Source organism: Anabas testudineus, chromosome 1 (assembly GCF_900324465.2).
Source record: "Anabas testudineus chromosome 1, fAnaTes1.2, whole genome shotgun sequence".
Classification (NCBI taxonomy): domain Eukaryota; kingdom Metazoa; phylum Chordata; class Actinopteri; order Anabantiformes; family Anabantidae; genus Anabas; species Anabas testudineus.
This window is the reverse complement of record NC_046610.1, coordinates 7,161,565-7,175,642: the sequence shown is the minus strand read 5'-3', so window position 1 is coordinate 7,175,642 and position 14,078 is coordinate 7,161,565. Positions and strand designations below refer to the sequence as shown.

Sequence of the window (14,078 nt, the reverse complement as noted above, 5' to 3'; positions counted from 1 at the left end):
CAGCTTTAGTGTTGGTCAGGGGTCAGACAACAGGGTTCTACAGAAGGATCTGCTTGTCACACTGATCCATGGACATCCTGCGAGCATAAACCTGCCTGCCTCACCTCCCTGTTTTATGGTGCAATGGCACAACATGTTTGAAGACACACACAAATCTGGGTGTATTTTTGACTTTGGACTAAAAAGATTACTGGATTGTTGAGTGTTCTTATTTTATCTGTGATATTTCCTTCCCATCTTTAGTTGCATTTCTTTATTGCATGCCTGCACACCAGAGACTGCCATGGCCCAAGATTATGTTTTGAGGTTGTCTGTCCATCCATACCATCCCTGGGGTGTTCAGATTTGGCACAAATGTCCTTTTGAAGTCAAGGATGAACTAATCCCATTTTGGTGGTCAAAGGTCAAGGTCACTTTAACCTCATGACCATCCTGCCCGTCCATCCCATTCTTGTGCATGTAGCTTTCGCAGGAATGCCACGAGGGAACTGGCCATTGGAACCTCATGATGTCCCATCATTATTATCATCAATTTTATTACATCTGGCACAAACATTCACTTGACCTCATATATGAATCCATTGTTCAATTCAATTCAAAATACTTTATTATTCCCAGAGGAAAATTGTTTCTCCTTGTTACAGTTGCTCTCAACTCAGAAAGAAAGGGAACCAGTAAACATTTTTAAATATTATATAAACTTCATTTTCATTTTCAAAGAAAATTTGGATGAAGTCTGGTCACTTGAAGTTGCAGCTTCAAGCCTTCACAAATCAAAGGAGGTGTAAGATGTTAATTTGTGGATTTTGTAGGCAGCTCTAGACTAAACATTGACCTGTTTTCAATATTAACACCAGGTTTTAACCCAAGTGGATGCTGTTTGTTTTGAATGGGCTGTGTATTATATTTATCCAACAGACATTAGAGCGGCATCAGTATATTCTTGTTTATGTCTTGTTCTATTTCCCAAATTGTAAAATTACTGCTTAAAATGTCTCTCAAATGACTGATCACTGAAAATACAAATATACATTAGTATATGAGTAGTAGTATATGAGTATACACATTTCTGGTAGATTTGTCAAAGCCTGCTAGAATCATCTACGTGTCCCACAGCTGCTCTGAAATCCTATACTGAGCCAATTAGAGCTGTACAATAGGAACATCAATTAAGCCAAGCAGGAACAATAAATGACTCTGGAGCTCTAATGAGATTAATTCCCCTTGGATGGGATAAATCCCTTCCCCAATATCAACGCAGACGGAGTGATTCAAGTTAACAAGCTCATTAGTGCACTTCAGGACAATGTTCAGAGCTCCGTAGTTGACTCTCAGTTGGCAGTAATGAGCCTTTGGAAGATAAGTAAAGAGCAGTGGGTCTAACTGGGAAACACTGTTGACTTGTGTTTTATTATGTTCTACTAAATAATAAATATCTGATCATATAAGTTAATACCACCTTTACAGAAATCTAATCTGTTGTACATGTGACTATAAGCACAGCGTTGGTTTTCATTATCACAGTCCTGATGACTTTGATATTCCTCATACTGAGAGGAGTCTTCATGAACCTTCAATAAACTGGCTCCTCAAACATTTCCGGCGGAGTTTGGCTCTCTTGTGAACCGGCCCTCTACACTCTGTGATTGTTTTTGACAGTAGTCCAGACCTTGATTCCTTATGAGAAAAGGAAGGTAAAGGGTGGAGAGTAGTGGAGGGAGCAGAGTAACAGTAAGGGGCTGCTGAGCTGTAGATGGGAGTAGTAAGTCCGACAAGCTGTGTCTCATTTTCACACAGAGTTGTAATAAGAACCTGCTGGGGTGACTTTAGGCACAGGCCTCGGATCAGCTTACCTTGATCCCAAGTCTCTGACCTTAACTGTCTGTGAAACCATATTGTTAATCGAGGCTGCACATACACAGTTAGATCCAGTTCCTATTCACAGTCCAATTTCTAGCACACTGCAGGCACAGTTTGAAGATAAGAGAGTTATTTTCTATTTTTGTAAATAAATGTACATAAAGTAATTTGTCAGTGCTTTACCAACCTACTCATTTCAACTTTTAACCCTGTATTCAAGAAACGCAGAAATAGTAAATTATATAAAATATATTTGCAATTGTTTATTTCCAAGTTAAAAATCTGATGTGGAACCAATCAGTAAAATGTGGACTGACAAACATATCGGTTTTCCGACGGAGCTACAGGATTGTCTAACATTTTACGTTATGTTTCAGCCAAACAAACATTTCAATAAAACATGGCCCACCAGGTCCCAGTTGTGTTTCTGAACAGTAATTTGGGAAAAAAAACTTAAGTAATTCATGAATATAATCTGTCAACAAATAATGAGATCCTGAGGTCAAAAGCAACTGTGTGTTTCTGTCAATACTTTCAAACTCTCCTCCCCTGTTTGTGACGCTTGATGCCAAATGCACTGTTACTAAGTGAAGACATTCATCTTAAAGACATGATGTAGTTTCACTTTGTAGATTTTAACAAATGTTATATGCACAGAGACACTTCCAGTGGCCATCGCTCGTCACGTCACTCTGTGTCTCATTGATGTGTTTGTAAAACTTTACGGACAACAGCTGAGCAGCGTGCAAACACAGAAATAAGATGTGTCACACTTTGGTTAGCCAGCCGATACTTATTAGTAGGATTAATCTGTTTTTACAAGACTTATTTTGAGACTTGAAATAAAGTGAAATAACAGTTAAGAAAATCTGCTTTTGATTTTCGCCTGTTGCGAATGCATTACCTAATTATCAGTTTGAAAGGTCAGACTTACATACTTTCCTGTGTCCGTTTCTGGAAGTGAGCAGTATGGATTCATGAGTCAATACAAGTCATCTAATTTCATTTAAGTTTGGAAACCTTTAGCAACAATGCAATCTAATACCTAATTTAAAGGTGCAGGATCCTGGGTCCTGTCTATATAAAAAGAAGTTGGACATCTTGCCAAAAACATCCTCTTTGTTCAGTTCTGTTGAAATAAATGATGGCACAGGGAGAGAAATAAACTTTAATGACAGATTTAATTCAGATCGCATAAACTACAACTGTGTTTTTAATTTGAAAAACATTTCCTGCACATGAAACAAGTGACTCATACCATTGTCTGCTGATTGAGTGATTGATGGAGCTGCTGACTGAAGACGGTAGAGCAGTGCCAACACAGGAATCATCAAGTGGCACTGTACACACCAAAACACATGCTGTCAGGGCATTGAGCAACACACATTTAATTCAGTTTCACTGTGCTGTGGTGGCACCAGGAGCCTCAGTGACAGATCTCAAAGTCTGGCTAAGTGAAACCAGAACTATTCACAAGAGGTAATTTGGTCTGAATTTACTCTTTTACCATGAACCTCCACAAGCCTTACATTGAAGAATGAAGTGCTCACTCATTTCAGCTTCTTCTGAGAGAGGAAGAGGAAGGTCAAGCCTGAGAAGAACCACACTGCTGTCTGCGAAGCAGACTGTAGCTCAAGGGGGTCTGAGAGTGGATAGGAGCCAGAGCTGCAGACCAGCAGGAGACGGATTTAGTTTCACCCTTGGGTGTGCTGAGTGCAGGTCTGCTTCTCACACCAGGTTGAACAATATTTCACCGTGTGGTATGAACCTGCAGACCTGCCCAGAGGATTTCACCACTATACTCCTAATGATGGAAAATTAACGCTCCACTGAACAGAGCTAAAGGCCCCCACTGAAAACACTTCCAAACTATTTACAGCGTGGGTTTAAAACAGCAAGTCAAGCGATCACTCAGGTTATGTTTCTGTTGATTTGGGCGTAATGAGGAAAATCTGCAGACACTTTTTGTTATGATTTCCACAAAGGGCAGGAGATGACTTAGAGAGGAAAATTAATAAGAAACGACTGGTGATAAAATTCTGTGGGCTACAATTAGAAATCAGAATGTCTCTCAGCTCTTGAGGAGCTTGGTGTTTTTCTTTGACATGAAGGACAAATGTGTCCATGGTTTACCTGATCTGAGGAAACCAAACGTGCTCAATGGAGACGGAGTCTTTACGCACAACAGACTCCTCCCAGACATGCCTTGAAGAAAATCTATCGTTACAATAGTAGCTGACCACTAACAGACGCACAATCCGAGCTGACTGAAGCTCAACAAATCCCGATTACGCGTTCATGTTTAACTTGTACAACTTTTACGCGCATACAAAATGAGAGTCTTAGTTTCTTCAGTGACAGTCTTGTGGATGATAACGATGCCCTGCATGGACGCCATCCACGGGTTGTACAGCTTTGGCCAGCATGAGTTACTCTACAAAAAGAATAACTGCAAGCCTATCCCTGCAAACCTTCTCCTGTGCCACGACATCGAATATTCGGATATGCGCCTACCGAACCTGCTCGGACATGAAACCATGAATGAAGTTCTGCAGCAAGCTTCTTCGTGGATCCCACTGGTTCAGAAGCAATGCCACCCAGACACGAGAAAGTTCCTGTGCTCCCTCTTCGCTCCCGTGTGTCTGGACGATTTGGACGAGCCTATACAACCGTGCAGGTCTCTATGCGAAAGAGTCAGGGACGGCTGCGCGCCCGTGATGTCTGCGTTTGGCTTTCCCTGGCCAAAGATGTTGGACTGCGACCGCTTCCCACTCGACAATGATCTGTGCATACCACCTGCAAGCATCGAGAACTCTGTGCCAGTCACTAAACAAGGTGAGGTTTTCAATTCAACAGCTCATGTATTAATTGTCATGCTTCATAAAATGCATTAATGAAATGTAGGACAGTTCCTCCACTCGTATATTCATGGTTTGCACCAGAATCTACTGTGGTCACGTCTGGTCTGTTTTGTGCAGTACATTACATGTCGTGGTGATTTATTTGTACATTTGTCAAACTGGTATATCTGTGGTAATCACTGATTTGTCACTTGAGTGTCATTTGTTTGTTTTAGTGCCCAGAGTGTGTGACGCCTGCAAGGAAACAGATGAAAATGACAATGAAATAGTTGACAACCTGTGTAAGAATGACTTTGGTAAGTCCATGCACACCAGTCTTAGTATTTGTAAAGGTCAAGAGGAAAAATATCACTGTTGGATATTCTATGCTCTACATAGAAATCATGTGTATTGTGATCAAGATTACGCTCTGCCATGTTTACCTCCCCTTCCTCACATTTAACCATATGTACAGTACATACACTCATTCATCTGATGGCCTTCATTAAAAATGATCATCTGTACATGATATTAAAAACAGTGACATTCCCTAATCCTTTTCTTTCTTCTGCATGTTTTAAGCTCTGAAGATCAAAGTCAAGGAGATTTTTTATATCAATGGTGACACCAAGATTGTGCCAGAGAACAAGAGTAAGACCATCTACAAGATGAACGGTGTGACAGATCGCGACCTGAAGAAGACAGTGCTGTGGCTGAAGGATGGCCTGCAGTGCATCTGTGAGGAGATGAACGATATCAATGCTGCCTACCTGGTCATGGGCCAGAAGATGGACGGCAATCTGGTCATCACCTCGCTGAAGCGCTGGCAGAAGGGACAGCGCGAGTTTAAGAGGATTTCCCGCAGCATCCGCAAGCTGCAGTGCTAGGGAGGAACGAAACTGCATGTGTTTATGTTGAAGATCAGAATTAGTTGAACTTTTCATGATTGGTTTTGCAGTAAGAGATGAGTCTCTTCAGAAAAGATGTTTCCTGACTTTCAGACACAACATCTCATGATTCTTCTATAGATTTATAATGAACACTGCCCACATTTCAAAAAGCCGAAATGGTGCATGCATAGTGATACATAACTAAAATTACGTGCATGTATTTGACTCTAAAATTATCATACTTATGGATTTCCAGTTTCTGGAAGGTGCTATGCCTCAAAACACTCACACTACATGAATCAATAAGGTCAAAACATTTTAATCGACAACTTTTAGAAGCTAAAAATCCCACAAAACCCAAATTCTATCTAGTGCAGACACTTCAGTGAGTAAATCTAGACAGACAAGTCCTTAAAGCTGCAGTAATGAGATTTTGTGACTCTACTCACATTCACTTTGCACTGGCTGAGCACGGGGCCCCCCTCTAGTGGCCCCTAGTTTTCAAGTGGTGCATTTCTTTTCCCTGGGGAGCTGTCAGTGCTGTCACCTCATTAATTGCAGTTAATGGCACTCAGCTGGTGTCCCAGCTGCAGAGGAATCACTAATTGCATGGTTAGAGTAAAACCTAGCAGAGCTTCCACTCGTGGACTCATATGATTGACTGTAATAATCACTGGCAGATGTGGCTTATTGGTAAAACCTGCAGACGGGGTGAGTTTATCATACTTCAACTTATTTTTCTTTTGGTATAAAAAAAACAGTTTTCATCATTAATGATAACGATCAACAGTCAGGAGCAGCGTTCAGACTACTCTGAAATCCATGAAGGACTCCAAGGCTAAACAAATTACAGGTTTAAAAAAAATGAGCTTCAGTAAGATATGTTAGGAGAGTGAAAGATTTTTGCATCCTGTGGAAATGTTTCAGATACAAATACGAAAACTGACTTTGTGTGTTGCATATTGAGTGAAGCTGTGATCCCTATGTTCGTAGTGTGACGTCCAGAGACATGTTTGTTTTTTCTATTTCCGTTTTCTCACACAAAAATGAGAGATAGCTGGCTATATTCTCTTCCTGTTTAACACTTCAATATTCTTGGTTTTATACTTGAGCCACTGCATACTTTTCTACCACAGTATGATATTTTTCTACGCCCAGACTTTCATATTTCATTTAAACTTTACATTAAAGTTTTGGTTCGAATCTTCATCCTGTTGACTGGTTGGTTGTTTGATGAATAACATGAACTAGCTTTTAGGTGCTATCGTTGTTGATTTGATGAGCAGTATACTTGGCGATCCCAAATAATCATGGTTGTGTGTATGCGTGCAATGTAAAGTATGACAGTGTAAATATCAAATATTGTCTTTTTATTCTTGTATTAAGTTTTCAGCAATTAAAAGCTGTAGACATGTTTGACATGACTCGGTGTGTAATCGTGTTCTAACAAAAAAAAGGTAAATTCAGATTTCATGCAGATGATCAAAGCAAATTAATTAGAAAATCTAATTAAATTGTGTTATTGATCAAACACTGCCATCTAATGGAAGTCTATGGTAAATCTTGCTCAGACTTTCAGGTATTAGTTGCAGTTTTTTTGTGTTTTTTGTTTTTTTTAAACATGAATCTCAGTTGAGGGACACAGTGTTAAACACATCCCTCACATTGACTCTTGGCCTTTCATGCTTGCTGTTTTGTTTTGTTTTTTACCTGTCTCTGTACTTTTTGACTAGACACTTCTGAGAAAACTACAGTACTATTATTTTGTTCCTGTTCGACTCACTGCTGTGGTTTTGAATGTTTTAAAAATATTCCAACAGGTAATGTGGTTGTGTATGGAAACATGGATCCAAAAGTACATTTAGCATCCACTTGGTCATCTAGGTATTTTTATTTATTTATTTCATCACAAACTATAGCATTCCCATTTTTCAATCACTTACTTCACAAAATGTCAAACTGCAAACAAAACTCAAAGTTGGTATCTTTAGGTTGCTTGTGTTTGTACGACCAACAGTTCAAACCCTAATATATTAAATTTCTAATTATATCAAACTGAGACATACAGAATTTTTATCATACGTGAAGTTGAAAGTCTGACATTTAATCTTGAGAAGTGAGTAAAAAAAAAATAAAGGTTACCAGGTGTGTGTGTGATGACTTTGCCCATTCATCAAACCAGTTTGGTCCAATCGCTGACTGATGTTTTCATGGTGGAATCTACTGAGGAATGTCTATGTAGATATTCAGGTCTTGTACTGATGACTGGATGACTGACACTGCGCCGTCAAAACGAAACCATCCACTGGACTGTAGGAGTACAGTTCAAGTCAGTTAACCACATTCTCGAGGGGCTTCTTCAGGCCTAATTGGTGGGGAGTCCTGTACTTTTTTTTTTTTTTTTATATCTCTGGGTTGTTCACACTGAAATCACATGTGCTGCTGGTGAATGAAGGTGTGAAGTTATAGGAAACAAAATGAGGAGGTGTGTGTCGAAAAGACAACACATCAAGGCGCCTCACTGGTTTTATATCAATGGAGATGAAGGTGAACCGTGAACTTACTATCCTGACACAACATCACACCTTGAACTGTGATTACAAACTGTCACATGTCTAGAATGATGTGGCTCCAATGACTCATCTCTCTTCATGTGACACTCGGGTGTGATCAATCCAGAAATACCTGGGACTCCCCACTGGACAGCAGCGCATGGTGACGTCTCCCGGATCAAAGTTTAAAAGTCTCCTGCAGTCTAGACAGTAGTTTCATTTTGACCTGATGATCATTAGAATACAGTAATTAGAAGAGAGGTTTGCTAATGTAGATTAACCACATGAGGTTTTATGTATATGTTGTTGTGCTTTGTGTATAAAGCTCCTTCAAAAGGTTGCAAGTGTGTAAATATATGGTCCAGTAATCTAGCTTCAGCTGCCTTTATGTGCACATGCTGAGTAAATGCTGTTTTATTCAACTACTTTAAGTACTTTAAGTACTTGAGGAGCTTTATCTTCTGCCACTTTATATCATGTCTTTTGCAGAAACTGTCAAACTAATGTGTCGCCTACTACAAATTGCAATATCAGCATTGATGGTCTCTGTGTATTTTTATCATCCACTGGGAAATGTTTTGGTTTTTTTTTTTTTTTTTTTTAGATCAGATCAGTTTTGAGTTTATTAGTCAACTGAGGGAAAAGCAGCATGTTACGATGATTAACCAAAATAAGTTTATCAGTTATTCAGTCATTGTTTTGAAGGTTTTCTTTGTCATCGCTTCCTATAAAGCAAATGATTAATTTGCTTATTTGTTATGAATGTTTTATTTTTAAGAGTTGTTAAATTGTGGATTAACCTGTTAATTCAACATCATCTAATAGGATTTTGTCTTAAGATTTATTTGCATCAATTCCACCAGTCTTACAGTCAGGATCAATTTACAGTAGATCAGTGTCATAGCCCATTTCTAAAGGACTAAACGGATGGATATAGTGCATTTCCCAGATGTCATAGTAAGTAGAAAGACTAAACAAGATTATGAACAGTGATCAGGGAGCCCAGTATGAGTCACTCTTGTCTGGACAGCTCCAGTTCAATCACACACTCTGGTGTGGCCAAAACTGCGCAATTCAGGTTGTTAAAGCTATAAAATTACGACATAATGAAGAACCGGCATGTATGATGCACTTCATAGCTGTGTGAAAAACTACCTCTTGGTCTAAGGGTGAACCAACTTGACAAATGAAGGGAGTATATGGGGAATTTGGTATGACACTCGAAATGCACTGATGTGACGTTTAAGGGACTGGATGCGTGGAAACCCTGTAAACTACCGCTGGGAAAGTTAAAGCTTTGAATCGGTATTGTTACTCATGTTAGCCAATAGGCTAGCATAGGGGACTTTGTGCCCTGTAGGTCTTTCTTTTTTTTTTTTTTTTTTTTACTGTTGTAGCTTCTTTCTGACGAAGCCCACGATTTTTTTTTTTTTTTTTTTTTTTTTTTGAAGTGGGGGGGGTGAAATAATTTTGTCAGTAAGATGCATGATGGGAACTTTTTATGTCATAACGCTCAGCTTTGTGACTTAATGTGTAAAACAAACTATTTTGTATGCTTTGCTCTTTATTTTATATTTTAAAAAAAGACAGACACGCTCTGGTGCGCTGTAAGTTCACACCTCTCGCTCAGAGAGTTCCGGTTTACGACGGATGTGAATGCAGCACCGGTATTATCTTTCCACCTAGTTTAAACCTCCTAGTTAAGGTTTGTTTGTGTTTTCTCTGCCATTTGGACCGTACGAGCTATAAAACCATTTCACCTCCCAATTACTGTCGACGGTGACTCTTTGAAAGCTCAGACAGGGCTCAGTTTGACGAAGCTCCAAAAAGTACGCGGGGAATTTCCCGAGGAAATCCCCTAAGACTGTTCGGGGATATTATTCTCGACACTGAAATCTGCGACACAATTGACCTCCTCGGTCCATTTCTAAAGACACGGGTCTAGAAGCAGGGACGTCAAATGCTGGATTATTAAGACTGGTCTTTCTGATTAACCGACCGAGCGCGCAATGGATAACGTCAGTATAAACACGGACACCGACGCGCTGAAGGAGAAAACCCGGAGCTACAACACGCTCAACACTCTGTACTATGAGACTCGACAGGAAATCGAGCTTCTAAACAAACAGATCACTGTAAAGGACAATATCATTGCAGATTTAAAAGCGAGGCTGATAAAATATGAGAAGATCTACATGGGGATGGGAAATAACGAGTCGGTGGTCATCGGACCGTCCAAGTCGCTGCTGGAGAGCTTGTGCAAAGAAATCTGCAAACTGAAACAGAAGAGGAACGATTTGGAGTTCAAGGCATCTCGACAGGAAGAGGTAAAATACATCTCAAGTGTTCAGTTCTCCCATGCAGATACATGTTTGTAGGCACTGGAGCTAAAATTGGCAGCAGGGTTAAAGTTAGGATGGTGGCACAGGTCTGTCCCATGTGGAGACGTTTCCATCAGCAAGAACTCATGAGCTTTTAAGAGACCCATGGAGTCATTACTTTAATATTCAGCTGTTCCCATATTGGTATTAATAATTTAAATTTGAACTGTACAACTTGGTCAACAGTCATACATAACTTTTTAAAATATATAATCTAAAATAATGCACCAAAAAACTACATGATGTGTGATGGCGTTCATCTGCGTGTTCCTTCCAGGAGATCCAGGGGCTGAATGTGCACCTCCGACAGAAAGAGCTGGAGCTGGAGAGCATCCGGTGTCAGCCAGAACACGAGAAGGATCATGAGATCCAGAGACTACGGTTGGCCCTGGAGGAGCGGGACCGGTGCGAGGCGACCAGGACCGTCCTCTGCAACTCCCTGGCAGAGGAGGCTGATGGTCTACGTAGTCAGCTTGGTGTGACCGTGAAGGTTTGCCAGGAGCTGCTGGCAAGGCTGGAGAAGGGGAAAAAGGGGGAAGACGTGGAGGAGCTGGTCCAGCAGCAAAAGGCTCCAGAGGTGTGTGTGTTTATGTGATGTGATGGACGTGACACATCTTTATCATAGTATTGGAACTGCTTTTTCTTTTCTGAGCACAGATCTGTAACTTGTCTTCCACCATTTTCCACAGACGGTAGATTCTTCAGACGTGAGTGACGTTCACAGCCAAATTCGTCAACTTCAGGCAGAAAATAAACAACTAAAGGAGCGAGTGGCATATGTAAGTCTTTATGCTTTGTACGTTTATTATCAGCTGCATAATTATAGTAAGGATGTAATACAGAACATGGCTCATGATCTGACCTTTCTTGTGATTGCTCCACTTTAGGTACAAGGTTTGAATTCTCAGTGGCAAAAGTATGACTCCAGCAGGGAGGACTACATCCGCGGCTTATGTCACAGGCTGAAGGAGACCACTGGGCTGGGCCCCCTCAGCACTGGGTTGCTTCATCAGGAGATTTCCAGGCTCAACAGCTTATTAGAGGAGAAGATGAGAGAGTGTACGAGGCTGGGTAGAGAAGTGGAGGAAATAAGGAAGGTAGACCAAGAGCGCATCCAGATGTTGGAGCAGCAGGTCGGTGCTAGTTTTAGTTTTAGTGCTACATTGAATCAGAGTCTTTATGTGAATAATTAGACTGTCTACAGCTTTATTAACAGGTTTTTTTTTTTTTTATCTCTCTCACTTCAGGTTCTAATCTACACCGAAGACTTTAAGTCTGAGCGTGCTGACAGAGAGCGTGCTCAGGGCCACATTGATGACCTGAAGGAGCAGGTCATTCAGTTAAAACAGCAGCTCTACAAGCAGGTGAGCGAATGCGTCGGTGAGGTGGAAGAATGCCTCTATTAAAGCATCAGCTTTATTTTTACAGTCAGCATGTTCGCTGTGTGGCTTGTGCAATCCTAACACTGTGTGCTTTGCTGTTTTTCAGCAAGGAGCCGTCAGAGACGTGATTCCTCTGTGCCGCGTACACATAGGACACAGGATTTCCTCAAGGCGACACAAGGACTCTGCCGAACACCTGTTGAGGACTACTGCTGAGACGCAGCAGGAGCAGGAACAGCAGCCTGCAGCTGCAGCAGCATCGCCACATTCTGCCTGGAATGAATCCGCGGGTCTGTCAGAGTTACAGTGCCCACGGTGCCAAGCGAAGTTCAACGACAGGGATGCTGCAGAATATATGAACCACTGGGAAGAGTGTGCCAAACTATGAATGGAACAACATTCATTCGAGAAGAAGGAAAAAAAACTGTTTTCTCTTGCTGACAAAAAAAAAAAAACACTGATGAGCAGCACTACACGTCAAAAAATAACCTGAGTGGAGTTTCCAGTTCTGAGAGGCTTGACTATAAATTAAACAACTAATCGAAGATGTTTTGTATATAGTGAAGCAAAACTGTACAAGCAGCAGTTGCCCTGTCGCAAGAGGAACGATTGAGTCAAACCTTTCTCAGTCTGCATAGTTAAAAAAAAAATAATACAGTTGCAGGTTCTGAGTCTCCTCTTTTGACAAACAGGAGATTATTGTGGCGGTGAAGAGGATGTCAATGCAATATGTCAAATATAATATACCTCAATGTATGCAATTACAAACCTGTTGCACTTTCATTTAGCCAAAAACTAATCGTCAGATCGTACGAATAACATTCATAACATAAGCTTCTTGTTTTGGATCTGAACTTAATAATGTGGTGCTATTAGTTTGTTTTTAAATTGAACTTTACCTATTTCTTTTTTTATAAATTATATATTCTTAATAATAGATTAAAATAACTATTCTATAAGTATTTATTCTTTTTGCATTTAAATTAGAAAAAGGCAAATGGTGCAATGTTCTTTTCTACCAAAGCCATAAAACTTTTTTTTTTTTTCTTGGTACATAAACTTTTGGGATTGGAAATTTAAAATACAGCTGGAAGAAAAGTTTGCAATCCACTTGTTGAAAGTGTTTGTAAAAACTGACAATGCTTAATTTGGGAGATCTAGTATCTTTTTTATTTTTGTAATAAAAGCGTTTTGCCCACACTTTATCTGATGGTGATTTGTAAAGCTTTAAATGTGATTCATTACCATTTTTTGTAATTGAGACAATCAGTCTGCAGCCTCAAGCTGCAACTGCAGATCACAGCCTAACCACGAAAATGTTGGCATTACTTAATGTGAGTTTATGTTTGTGTGCCCATCTATGTCACGTGTGTGTGCGCACGGTGGAAAACCCCTTCCCAGTGTTGCTTGAATGGACTCGCTGTACTGTGACAGCCAGATTCCCAGCTGTTGTGCGGCTGAAGCAAAAACACTACCAGGGTACAGAGACGACCAGCGGAGATGGTCGTAGCTCGAGTTACACGACGGCCTGTTGATCACCTGGTGACTAAAACATTACTTTACTGCAGTCAGATTGCACTAAGTATCATTTTGACACAAACAGACCAACATTGCTGTTTGGTGAATCAGTTGTCATGGTGTAGTAAGCACAGGAAGCTGGACATCCCCTGTTTTTTAAAAAGGAAGTAGGCAGTTGCACTGCAGAACACACAGCAGTGGTATTTATGTGAGTGAACGCACATCCCTTTTTGCTGCATTGTATTCTCGTCAGAGGCACATTTAAAGCAACACTATGTAGGGCACGTAACACAATTAAATATTTCAAATAAAATGGCTAAATAAGCTCCTTCTGAGTTCCCACCCCCAGTTTAGCATTTAAGAGACCTGTAAGGCACTGATAAATGCACTAGTCATAGAACTGTGTAACCACTGAATTTACCAGAATTAAGTTTGACTTACTTAAGAACAAAAGCTTAAAATTAGAAGTGTTGAAACCCACTTCTGAAAATAAAGAGGGTGTCAAAGTTGGTCCATCGCGCTACACTCTAAGCATTCAAATGACACAAAGCACAATCACATGCTGACTTACTCATCACTTAAATAGGGAGGATTATCTGTGTGGTATTGACGTTGAACATTTATTTACATGAGCCTGGCTCAAACTCGTGCCTAA

General features: G+C 40.3%; 2 protein-coding genes across 2 annotated transcripts; both read left to right on the top strand.

The window, feature by feature from the left end:
- The first annotated feature begins 3,888 nt into the window (after positions 1-3,888).
- On the top strand, positions 3,889-7,006 carry sfrp2 (secreted frizzled-related protein 2). The gene is made up of 3 exons (XM_026358986.1): positions 3,889-4,695; positions 4,937-5,017; positions 5,283-7,006. The coding sequence occupies exons 1-3, from the start codon at positions 4,194-4,196 to the stop codon at positions 5,585-5,587; spliced, it is 888 nt and encodes a 295-aa protein (XP_026214771.1). The 5' UTR covers positions 3,889-4,193; the 3' UTR covers positions 5,588-7,006.
- Positions 7,007-9,669: 2,663 nt separating this feature from the next.
- Positions 9,670-13,109, top strand: tnip2 (TNFAIP3 interacting protein 2). The gene is made up of 6 exons (XM_026360953.1): positions 9,670-10,469; positions 10,801-11,100; positions 11,213-11,302; positions 11,411-11,656; positions 11,771-11,887; positions 12,012-13,109. Exons 1-6 carry the CDS (start codon positions 10,152-10,154, stop codon positions 12,291-12,293), a joined length of 1,353 nt encoding a protein of 450 aa, XP_026216738.1. The 5' UTR covers positions 9,670-10,151; the 3' UTR covers positions 12,294-13,109.
- The last annotated feature ends 969 nt before the right edge of the window (positions 13,110-14,078 follow it).